The sequence below is a fragment of the Medicago sativa genome, chromosome 6, assembly GCF_051527215.1.
Source record: "Medicago sativa cultivar Bolivia chromosome 6, Bolivia_mono, whole genome shotgun sequence".
Lineage (NCBI taxonomy): Eukaryota > Viridiplantae > Streptophyta > Magnoliopsida > Fabales > Fabaceae > Medicago > Medicago sativa.
The window spans coordinates 74393337-74406497 of NC_140754.1; the positions used below are offsets into that span (position 1 = coordinate 74393337).

The 13161-nt window shown below is 34.9% G+C and overlaps 1 protein-coding gene and 1 long non-coding RNA gene across 2 annotated transcripts; one reads left to right on the forward strand and one right to left on the reverse strand.

The window, feature by feature from the left end:
- The first annotated feature begins 1687 nt into the window (after nt 1-1687).
- On the forward strand, nt 1688-10463 carry LOC146916798 (uncharacterized). The gene is made up of 3 exons (XR_015015283.1): nt 1688-2961; nt 4221-8882; nt 10142-10463. It is a non-coding gene; the product is annotated as an uncharacterized LOC146916798 (long non-coding RNA).
- Nucleotides 10464-10576: 113 nt separating this feature from the next.
- Nucleotides 10577-11122, reverse strand: LOC146916799 (uncharacterized). Its single transcript, XM_085721738.1, has one exon. The coding sequence runs from the start codon at nt 11120-11122 to the stop codon at nt 10577-10579; it is 546 nt and encodes a 181-aa protein (XP_085577864.1).
- Between the last annotated feature and the right edge of the window lie 2039 nt (nt 11123-13161).

A 13161-nucleotide genomic window follows, 5' to 3' on the forward strand; every position in this document is an offset into this window, starting at 1 on the left:
TGAGTAAAAGAGACTATATACCCAAGGAAAACAACAAAGCTTCCTAATTTGGAAATGTAAGTTTGCAAGGGGATGAAAATTATTCTCTTTAGTATCAACATTAGATCCAAACCTGACTGGAAGTCAGATTCCATGATGATAGATCGGTATCCAAGTTCATCAAAATCAAAATTTTATAATAAAAGATATCGTTAATAATTTACAAACGTTAGCGTAATAAAAAGAACTAAAAAATAAGCACGTGTTTGCCTAATGATACAATGACTTAAAGATCAATGACGCTTAGTATTAAAAAAAATCCGATTAAAGTTTCATAAAAAACATCGTTAAAAATTTACAAACAATAGCACAATAAAAAACACAATTAAGAATAAGGGTTACAAATACATGTAACTCCAATTTCTCAACCATGTTAACAAATAAAGACAGTTTAAAGCATATAGTATAGATGTGTGACTATTTTTAGTGTCTCTTTTCTTGCTTATTTAAGCTTTAGAAGAAGAGATAGAAAAGAATAGTTTAACAGCAGTTCAAAATCACATGATAAGCAAGCATTTAACCGTTGCTTATTAGAAGTTGAACTCTTAAGTTTATACCAATTTTATATGTAGAACATGTTTCAAAATTATGTTAATTTCTTATAGTTACGGAAAGATATATGAAGATTAAAGCTTCATATTTTTATGTTTGCATGAAAGTATCTTAGACACACTGATCATAAATGACGAGGTTTGAATTATAGAATTCAATTGGTCATCCATGAACGTTTATCTCTTAACACCTTACATTAGTTTATTTTTCTAGTTAGCATCGTCATAGGATATGAAGGCCTTTTTTTTTAACTAATCTAGGTATAGGGGACAATTTTAATGCTTGTTTGGTTCCATGTACAGCATCATCAAGCCCATGTTTCTGCTGTTCAAACACAATTTCATTAGATTTTTGGATGTATGGATATAAGTTGAGAAATTTTTCGAGAGTTCAAAATGAATTCTAGCTGAAGCAACTATATATTCCTTGCTTTTAGGTCTGACCAAAATCAACTCTTGAATGTCATTTGCAAGACCTCAACTTTGCCTCTTGTTGATGTCCACCTTTTACTCTAAGATGTTTATTTGGTTATGTGCAATATGCTGTTATAAGGGCATTGAAGGCATGGAAAGAGAAGATTTATTGTATTTGTTTTGTCTTTGCATTTGTCTATTTATGAAATTAGAATTCAATATGAGCACCTAAGATAAACTTGAAGATTAAACTCTAATTTCTTGACATTTCCAACAGGTATTCATAAATAATGCATGGTATGGTATGGCTATGTTAGTGATTTTGATACTGAAATGCTTTCCTTATAATGTTGCATGCTGCCAAAGCTCTATGAGTCTCATGCAACTATTGTTGGTTTTAACTAATTTTTTATCCTATTGTTATTTTATAAAATAACTATAAATTATAATCTTCTCTTTAGATTGATTTTGTGAACTTTGTAATGATGGAGAATATGACATGAAATTATAACATTTTTGGAAACATTTTGGAGCAACGTATCATTTGTGGCAGAAGGTGCAGTATTTGGGATTGTTCTTAGGAGGAAAAGAACCATTATTAGGTTTACCACGTCCAAAATTGGGTTTTCTTGCTTCAGAAGCATTCACTAGAATGTTAGATTCCTCAATGGAAGAAGATGTAATATTCCTCTGAATTTTAAATAAATTGTCGTATCAGTTGGACATGTCAAAACGGAATTATTTCTAAAGGGTTAATTATTTATTGAGAAAATCGAAGATATTCGGTAAATATCTTGCATATTCTTCGTACGAACTTGAGGAATTAAAAGGTTACGAATTAACGGAGGACAATCATGTCTTTTCCTTGAAGGGCATTTTGGTCATTTGGGACTTGAGATTTTTTTTAAGAAGTTGGACCCATTCATTTTCTTCCAACTTCTCTCAAAATCTAGAACTCTCTTTCCCTTCTCTTACTCTCTCTTATCCTCACGGTTCCCTCCCTCTTTCTCATAACCTTTACCAAAAATTTCATCTAACTACAAATTAATCAACATGCAATTATGTTAAGTGATTCTTAGGGCAATTTGGTTAGCATGCAAGAATAAATTCCTTTCTCTTCTCCCTCTTCAGCCGCAGCCATCATCCTTTAGCTTTGGAAGTTAAGCTTTTGAGCTTGAGTGGAATTCTACATGCAAGGTATGCTGAATAAGTGTGGTTAGTAATTGCATGTATCTATTAGATGCTTATTGTTATTGTCATGACTATTAAGGATTAATGAGGGATATAAGCTGCTGCATGTGAGGTTTTGGGCTGTTATGTATATGAATGGATGATTGTTTATGGTTTGGTGTTTAAATACAAGAAGTTGAAGCTAAAAAGAGGGTAATTTGTGTGAAATTCGCAGAACAGATTTGTTGTATTTTGGTCGTGTGTATATAAGAGTTAAGTGATTGTTAAAGAATTGGATTCCTCATTTAATTCCCTTCAAATCGGATATAAATTTTGTGTGATTTGGATTAGAAACGAACTCAGAAAACCCAATTGAAGTTTGGTAAAATTCTGCTGGAAATTTGGTTACGGGTTCTGGGGCAGGGCTCCATTAAAACAGTAATAACTTTCTCTCTGTAACTTGGAATCAAGTGATTTTTAATGCTATGGTTAGCTAACGAAATTATGGACGTTTTAGTACCAGTTTCACTAATTTTGGTTCAGTATTGAGGTCTGGAGATAATTTTGAAGTAAGAGGTCAGATGCAGATTTTGTGCAGAATATCAGTCTAACTGTGTTAGCTCACCGAGCGAGCATGAAACCTCGCCTAGCGAGGAGGTGCAGAAATGGAGTATGAGTTCAGATGGAACTATGTACAAGCTCCGGAGAATGTTTGTGATTCGGTGGAAATTGCTCTGGTGGTTATTTGGAAAGGCATCGCTAGGAATTGAGTTCTTTCGTCATATCTGTGAGTTGATGATGATCATTATCATTTATTTTAATTATCGTTATTATTGATATGTTGATGATTTTATAAGTTAAAGTATTTATCTAAACGGGAAGCACACCCTTTGAACATTTTTCTTGTCAATTGATACTTATGTTTAAAGTCATCAATACTATTATGGTCTATATTTGAATTTATCTATGACTTATTGAGCAAAGGATATGAAATTGAAATTTGATTGCATATACAATGACATGAGTTTTGAGATATGGGGAATACAGTTATGTTCTTGAGAATTTTCGATGTTAATATGCGTTTTGAAAAGATTTGATATTAATATGTACATGATTTGGATTTGGATTTGAATTTGAATTTGAATTGGGATTTACTTATGATAATAAGTAGTTGGTTTTAAATTGAGTTTTGATGTACGTATTTTGAATATAAGTTTCGATATTGTGAAATATGGTTTTGGCATTTTGTTTTAAGAATGGTGTTTTGAAAATTACGGTTATAATGACGACAACCTAGGTGCACCTAGTAGTAATTTCAATTAGGTAGAATTACCCCATTAGATGGAGCCGCCCCTATGGAAAGGCCACCATTAGGAGGAGAGGGCTATCAATGAGAGGTAAACTCCCTAATTGAAAATGTTTTACACTTTGCTTTGAGTCAAGAGAAAAGAGCTATCCGTTAGATGGAGCCGCCCCTATGGATAGGCCACCATTAGGAGGAGAGGGCTATCAACGAGATGGAGCTAGTTCTTGATTCACCCATTTTGATATACTTTAAAAAAAAAAAAAAAACATTTTGTTTTGAGTCGAGAGAAAAGAGCTATCCGTTAGATGGAGCCGCCCCTATGGATAGGCCACCATTAGGAGGAGAGGGCTATCAACGAGATGGAGCTAGTTCTCGATTCACCCATTTTGTTTATTTTCACTAAATGGAGTTTTCATTAATTTCTTTAAAGGCTTTAATCAAGATTTTTGGTAAAATATATTTTCAAAGGCTTGTAATGTTATCTTCATGTTTTTACGATGTTGGACTTTTCGTTGAAGGATGTCTATTTGACTGGAAATATTTAAAAAGGGTGTGGATTTTCATGCGTATAAACGGTTGCGGATTACTAGAAATTTATACGGCTACTAGATTTTAAATTAACATTAAATTTTGAGTAAAGAAAATAATCGTGCTCTTGTGTGTTTCCCTTCTAGTTGGTAGTGGTTGTTGTCTCCTCACTAAGTCTTTATGACTTACCCCTTTTTCTTATATTTTTACAGATTCAAAGTCAATTGCGTAGAAAGCTTCTAGCAGAGTTAAAGATCTATCAGTGTCACTTTTGGTAGGCCCTCTTGGTTGGTTTCTCTTTCTATATTTATATTTCAGTATCCATTGATGTATCTGCAGCTATTTGGAAGTCTAGGATGTGTTATTCTGAGTTGTACAAGTATGAGAAAAATGTTAATTGAGATACTGGATGATAAAACAAGTTTTTTTAAAACAGGATTCATATCTTGGAAATGTTGAATTTACAGGGGAAACTATGTCGAAATTTCAGTAAATATTTTTATTGAAGTGAAAACCGAATTGGAATTGTTTTTATTTTATAGTTTGTCAAGATGAATCAATAGGCTTGCCGGGCTAGAATGTTCTAGTTTGTGCGCCGGTCACGATTAGTGTTTTGGGTCGTGACAAAGTTGGTATCAGAGCTCCGGTTGTAGGTCCTAATAGCTGCAGACATAGAGTAGTAATAGATTTTGCTAATGAATTGTGAACCGCGGCACAATTTATTTGCAAAAAGCTATTAGCACTCTATGGTAGTGTCACTTGTTGTCCAATCTTATGATTTCTTTTGGGTCTTTGAATTGTCTCACTTTGTTTGTCGCCTAGTCCTATTTTTGGTAAATTTTCTTTCATTTAGTGAGGGTGCCACCCATTAACAAGATCTCCACTAGAAGGGAAATTGGTTCCTTGCGAATTTAAAGCCGAACCGTAAAACCTTAGTCAAATAGGTCGTCATTCAGGATGTTCTCATGGTTGACTTAAAGAAAATGATAAAGGACGTAGCATTTATGTTGACAAACGTGATTGAGTTGTAGGAGTAATTAATGTCGAGGTTTCTAGAGAAATATGAAGAAATCCGATGATGATAGAGATTATTGTTGGCTTACAAGAAATACAATGGTTTGTGTAACAAATTGTTGGACAATAACAACATGGTAATCAAGCGCAGAGAAATGTTTTGGCCCACAAGAAGTTAATCATGGTTAGTAGCAGTCGATAAACCATCTAGAGAGATCAATGTGGATATAGAAAAGTTCATGAAACTTAAACCTTTACCTTTTATATATGTCTACTATGTGTGTGGATATAATGACTTATTGACGGTCAAGATAGGTTATGAATGAAATTATGATGCTCTCATTTAAAGGTGGATATAAGGATGTGGGAGTTGACATAATATAAGTTGGAAGGTATGGTATATGACTAGTTTGATATATTTACACATGGAAAACAAGTAGGATAACCTTTGTTGGGATGAAGTGAGACATCTCAAGTGTTTATGACTCGTTTTCTTTTAGAAAGTGTTGGAGATGAATTTCCTTAAGAGTGTGAAAGATCGGACTAAACTGAGTTCATGCCAGTTTTAGAGTACAAAACCCGTCTTATTGAGCTTTCAATGAACGCTCCCCACCCTATCATAGTAGAGATGAGTGTCAAGTGGTTCATTATAAAATTAAGGGAATGCTTAATTGGATTCGTGGTTAGATCTAATTGTGCTACTTTGCGGAGGTTTTAAAGCTTAACACTTCAGATTAGGCAACAAAAGCTTAGGGGATGTAGTAGACAAATATTTGCAAGAAATGAGTTGAATGATTATACATAGATTTTTCTTAGCATGATGGTGAAGTTATATTTGGTTATTAGGAACAATAAATATAAATAACATAAATAGATAGTTTTAGTTGACAAACTTTTGGGCACAACGCAAAGTGTTGAGTAGATCATGGGGCATGTAGGTAATTTACTTTTCCTTATAGTACTTTTGATTCTACAATGGTTGATTCGACTCTGGAAATATTTTGTTTCAAGGATGAAAAGGTATAATTTCAATGTGGTTAAGTATGCTATATTAGGAGTGTTCATCATGGGTAGCTACGACACAACTATTATTTAGTCATGCATTAACATAGTCGTGTTAGTACAAATTTATAGGATTTTGAGTATGAATTGGTTGTTTGTCTAGTAAGCCACCTTACCCTATTATAACTAAGTAGTGAAAGTTGAGATATCGGGTAATCACTTTTATCCTTTTGAGGAAAATCTGGTTAGGTACCATATTATTTAACCTCAAGTTTAGGTTCTAACAAGTTATTGAAGAGAGGTTGCCAAGGATAATTGGTTTTGATTAGGGATATACAAGTGAGTGAAGAATTATAAAAAGTTCAAAAAACATTTGGGTTTCCTGATGTTGTCCTGAAGAACTTTCTGGATTGTCACTTGATAATGAGATTAGATTCTCTATAGACTTGGTTCCTACCACTCAACCCACATCCATACCTCTTTATCGAATGACATAGAATAACTTACATTGTTTAGGGACTAACCACAAGACCTTTTCAATAAGGGATTTATTGACCTAAGTTCGTTTCCTTGAGGATTAATGAAATTTATTATAAGTAAGGAAGATAGATATGTGTGACTGTGTGTAGTTATAGACAGGGGAATAAGGTGATAGTTAGGAATAAATATTATTTACCATGCATTTATTTGTTCGACCAACCTCAAGAAGCTTAGTGTTTTCCAAGATTTATTGAAATAGGGATATCACTAGTTGGATATTACGAGTGAACATACATTAAAGACAACTTTTCGCACATACTACGAGGATTGTAAAATTCTGGTTATACCTTTAAGACTTACTAATGCTCCAACGTCTTTATTGAACTGATGAATTGGATTTTTCAACCTTAGATTTGTGAGTTATATTGTTTAGTGATGACATTTTTGTGTATTCCAAGAGTAAAGAAAGGCATGATCTAAGCGATCCTACACATGAGTGAATATGTCAACAATAATTTTGCTCTTAAGATTTTGAGGCATTAGCAATATGAAAGGATTTTCTTAGATTTATAACAACCAAAAAGGTCTTAGTATAACTTAAATTTAGGAAAAATAAGGTGGATGGAATTCTCTTAAATACTTTGATTGCAAAGACTTGTATTACCTTGGGAAGACAAATGTTGTTGCAAATGCTTTAAGTAGGAAGTACATGGGTAGTTTTACTCATTTAGTCGAAATAAAGAGAATTATAATTAAAGGGCTACAAAAACTTGTTAAAAAGGGGGATTCAATTTTATCTTGATCATTCAATGGCATTATTGGTTAAGATTTAGATTAGGTAAAATTGATAGGACCTTGGAGGAATGAAGCGTACGAAGAAGGAAAGGCATGATGTGAAGTTTATAATGAATTCTCTTAAGGAAGTATTCAACGCCAATGGTGGCTGGTACCTGTGCAGTTTAAATTAGTCAGTCAAAAAGAATCAGTTAGTAACAATATATGTTTGAGACTAAAAGTGAAAGTATGGGAGAATTATTTGTGCTTATTAGCAAGTAAATCGTTAAATTTCGAGGACGAAATTTCTTTAAGGGGGGTAGATTGTAATATTCCTCTGAATTTTAAATAAATTGTCGTATCAGTTGGACATGTCAAAACGGAATTATTTCTAAAGGGTTAATTATTTATTGAGAAAATCGAAGATATTCGGTAAATATCTTGCATATTCTTCGTACGAACTTGAGGAATTAAAAGGTTACGAATTAACGGAGGACAATCATGTCTTTTCCTTGAAGGGCATTTTGGTCATTTGGGACTTGAGATTTTTTTTAAGAAGTTGGACCCATTCATTTTCTTCCAACTTCTCTCAAAATCTAGAACTCTCTTTCCCTTCTCTTACTCTCTCTTATCCTCACGGTTCCCTCCCTCTTTCTCATAACCTTTACCAAAAATTTCATCTAACTACAAATTAATCAACATGCAATTATGTTAAGTGATTCTTAGGGCAATTTGGTTAGCATGCAAGAATAAATTCCTTTCTCTTCTCCCTCTTCAGCCGCAGCCATCATCCTTTAGCTTTGGAAGTTAAGCTTTTGAGCTTGAGTGGAATTCTACATGCAAGGTATGCTGAATAAGTGTGGTTAGTAATTGCATGTATCTATTAGATGCTTATTGTTATTGTCATGACTATTAAGGATTAATGAGGGATATAAGCTGCTGCATGTGAGGTTTTGGGCTGTTATGTATATGAATGGATGATTGTTTATGGTTTGGTGTTTAAATACAAGAAGTTGAAGCTAAAAAGAGGGTAATTTGTGTGAAATTCGCAGAACAGATTTGTTGTATTTTGGTCGTGTGTATATAAGAGTTAAGTGATTGTTAAAGAATTGGATTCCTCATTTAATTCCCTTCAAATCGGATATAAATTTTGTGTGATTTGGATTAGAAACGAACTCAGAAAACCCAATTGAAGTTTGGTAAAATTCTGCTGGAAATTTGGTTACGGGTTCTGGGGCAGGGCTCCATTAAAACAGTAATAACTTTCTCTCTGTAACTTGGAATCAAGTGATTTTTAATGCTATGGTTAGCTAACGAAATTATGGACGTTTTAGTACCAGTTTCACTAATTTTGGTTCAGTATTGAGGTCTGGAGATAATTTTGAAGTAAGAGGTCAGATGCAGATTTTGTGCAGAATATCAGTCTAACTGTGTTAGCTCACCGAGCGAGCATGAAACCTCGCCTAGCGAGGAGGTGCAGAAATGGAGTATGAGTTCAGATGGAACTATGTACAAGCTCCGGAGAATGTTTGTGATTCGGTGGAAATTGCTCTGGTGGTTATTTGGAAAGGCATCGCTAGGAATTGAGTTCTTTCGTCATATCTGTGAGTTGATGATGATCATTATCATTTATTTTAATTATCGTTATTATTGATATGTTGATGATTTTATAAGTTAAAGTATTTATCTAAACGGGAAGCACACCCTTTGAACATTTTTCTTGTCAATTGATACTTATGTTTAAAGTCATCAATACTATTATGGTCTATATTTGAATTTATCTATGACTTATTGAGCAAAGGATATGAAATTGAAATTTGATTGCATATACAATGACATGAGTTTTGAGATATGGGGAATACAGTTATGTTCTTGAGAATTTTCGATGTTAATATGCGTTTTGAAAAGATTTGATATTAATATGTACATGATTTGGATTTGGATTTGAATTTGAATTTGAATTGGGATTTACTTATGATAATAAGTAGTTGGTTTTAAATTGAGTTTTGATGTACGTATTTTGAATATAAGTTTCGATATTGTGAAATATGGTTTTGGCATTTTGTTTTAAGAATGGTGTTTTGAAAATTACGGTTATAATGACGACAACCTAGGTGCACCTAGTAGTAATTTCAATTAGGTAGAATTACCCCATTAGATGGAGCCGCCCCTATGGAAAGGCCACCATTAGGAGGAGAGGGCTATCAATGAGAGGTAAACTCCCTAATTGAAAATGTTTTACACTTTGCTTTGAGTCAAGAGAAAAGAGCTATCCGTTAGATGGAGCCGCCCCTATGGATAGGCCACCATTAGGAGGAGAGGGCTATCAACGAGATGGAGCTAGTTCTTGATTCACCCATTTTGATATACTTTAAAAAAAAAAAAAAAACATTTTGTTTTGAGTCGAGAGAAAAGAGCTATCCGTTAGATGGAGCCGCCCCTATGGATAGGCCACCATTAGGAGGAGAGGGCTATCAACGAGATGGAGCTAGTTCTCGATTCACCCATTTTGTTTATTTTCACTAAATGGAGTTTTCATTAATTTCTTTAAAGGCTTTAATCAAGATTTTTGGTAAAATATATTTTCAAAGGCTTGTAATGTTATCTTCATGTTTTTACGATGTTGGACTTTTCGTTGAAGGATGTCTATTTGACTGGAAATATTTAAAAAGGGTGTGGATTTTCATGCGTATAAACGGTTGCGGATTACTAGAAATTTATACGGCTACTAGATTTTAAATTAACATTAAATTTTGAGTAAAGAAAATAATCGTGCTCTTGTGTGTTTCCCTTCTAGTTGGTAGTGGTTGTTGTCTCCTCACTAAGTCTTTATGACTTACCCCTTTTTCTTATATTTTTACAGATTCAAAGTCAATTGCGTAGAAAGCTTCTAGCAGAGTTAAAGATCTATCAGTGTCACTTTTGGTAGGCCCTCTTGGTTGGTTTCTCTTTCTATATTTATATTTCAGTATCCATTGATGTATCTGCAGCTATTTGGAAGTCTAGGATGTGTTATTCTGAGTTGTACAAGTATGAGAAAAATGTTAATTGAGATACTGGATGATAAAACAAGTTTTTTTAAAACAGGATTCATATCTTGGAAATGTTGAATTTACAGGGGAAACTATGTCGAAATTTCAGTAAATATTTTTATTGAAGTGAAAACCGAATTGGAATTGTTTTTATTTTATAGTTTGTCAAGATGAATCAATAGGCTTGCCGGGCTAGAATGTTCTAGTTTGTGCGCCGGTCACGATTAGTGTTTTGGGTCGTGACAGAAGAAGCATGAATGCCAAGATTATTGCTTTCTTCTTGAACAACAAGAGAGTAAACTGTTAATTGAGGGAAGAGGATCAAGAAGTAAAACCTGAGTTTTTACTACCCCAAAATTATCATTCAAACCGGTGAGGAATTGAATGACTTGATCCTCTAAATGAAATTCTCGAGCTGATCTCATGGATTCACAGCGACAAGGATGAGGACAAGTACACACAAGCATTGGACGATGGGAATTGAGTTTTTCCCAAAGAGATTTCATCTCAGTGAAGTATTCAAGCACAGACCTGATTCCTTGCTTCAAGTTGTTGATAGATGAACGTAAAGCAGCAATTCTGATTCTATCAACTTTGGAGAAACGTTCTTGAAGCTCAATCCAAACATCAATGGCGTATTCATGAAATACGATAGTTTGAGCAATTTGAGGAGAAATGGAATTGAGGATCCAAGAGTGAACCATGTAGTTGCAACGTTCCCAAGCACTACGGTTCAAATCATCAGTAGAAGGGATTGGGATGGATCCATCAAGAAACGCGAGCTTATTCTTCACATCTAACGCACGTTTCATAGAACGATGCCATGCGAGGTAGTTAGAACCATCAAGGAGAGGAGTAACCAGAATGGAGTTAGGACCTTCGCTTGGATGAATGTTGTAACACCCATACCAGACGTATCTAGAAAGTCTAGCACGTGCATTGATATTAGTACTGGATACATTAAAATGTACAACAATAAAAACTTCGAATGAATTTATATACAACAAAACCCGTTCGTATAATATCAATACATCATAACTTGACTGATTTAAAATAAATACATCCTTGAATTCCATATTCTTCATGCTTCGGGTACGAACGAGCTCTCGTTGAAAATCCATCCAGCTATTACCTTTACGTCCATCCTGATATCTGAAACAAATAAGGATTGGGATGAGAAATAATGTCTCAGTGAGTTCCCCTAAATCCTAGGCTATAGGCAACCTCAAGGGGAAACCTACGGTCACCACATGTCTACTTTACAACCTGACGGTTGATTATACGTGTGTGGGGACTTGCATACTTAGACGGTCGTGCATACTAGGGCCGTCATAGTCTTATCTCACTTGTTATAGGCTTCACTTCCTATACGTGTCATGGCGGTCGAGGGGGAATCTAGGACCGCATTGCCAAGAATACACTTTAAGTATCAAGGCCTAAACATAACATAATCATGGCACGATTCTAAACCGGACGATTAGGGGAAACCTAATATCGTCATCGGTATCATATTCATAACTTGCTCTATACATATCTTGTACTTGTCTTAAAGCATCTAATGCTCATATTCTTATACATAATCGTGCATGGAATCATAATCATATATGTCGTACATAAGTTCATTTATTATGTTAGCGTTGAACAAACATTATTATCTTGGTTCATTTTACGGAGAGTCCCGGGTGGAGTAACCCCGAGTACAATCCCATCATGACCGATGTACGTACATCGGACTCCCTCAGTGTCGTGCGGGTCCCTTACGGCTTAAATCGTTCTCATAATGAGAACCCCTTGAATCCATACCTTCATGGATTGCAAGAGACACGAACACCTACATTCTTAATTACTCAGTACCATGCGATCCCCTTGCGGAGCCTTCCCCGTTCCCATCATGAGAACCCCTTGAATCCATACCTTCATGGATTGCAAGAGACATGGCACCTACATTACATTAATCATAGTCTTGCCGTTCATATAGGTTAAACCCTATCATACATACATGATTACCTCGGAACCTTGATCGATTCGATTAGTGGTAAAACTCATACTAGTTCATGCTTGCACATACTTAATCATGATGGAGTGATTAACTAATCAACCCACAACCTATCATGCTTACTAACTTATTCTTGCTCATGTGCGGAGATAATAAACTTCGCGTCTTATCATTCTAAAGATTCATGTTAACTAGCTAGTTCTCGACAACTATGTCGAGGCTCTAGTTTTCCCCTTGCTTAATGGATAATTTACTACCCGATTCATGACTTGATTCTCTCGTATGCTATGCCTTAATAACATGTCTACTACTTGCCTCTTAAACATAAGAATATTGCTTCCATTGATCATCATTTGGGACCTTGGTTTGAGGGGTTTACATTTATAAAAGACTGCACAAAAGATCCAGAACGAAAATCATCAAAACTGCCAGAACGAGCAAGCAGCACCAGGAGGTACCACTTGCTCGCCATTGCGAGCTATCCTTACTCGCCGTTGCGAGTTAACTTACTCGCCGTTGCGAGTTGGTGGCGAGTAGCACCCCATGGTGGGTGTTTTGCTTGCCATGGCGAGTAATAGCTCGCCGTGGCGAGTTATGACAGTTCAGAACTTGTATAACTGGTATTTTAAGCCCAAAAACCTCAAACCAAGTGTCTCTAATCATGTTATGACCCTTAGATGTCATAGGAAACTTGTAAAACATTTCCATGGCAAGTATTAGCAATTATAGCAAGCATAGCAAAAAGGGGCAACTAAACCTTTACTTGAAACCCTAGAAAATTCATGTTATCATTTTAATCATACATGGCATAAACATAATCCCAAAGGGTGGGAAAGCTAGCTATGGAACTCACCT

What these genes read in the sequence shown, in the direction of transcription:
- LOC146916799 (XM_085721738.1), bottom strand. Translation starts at nt 11,122, where the DNA reads ATGAAACGTGCGTTAGATGTGAAGAATAAGCTCGCGTTTCTTGATGGA.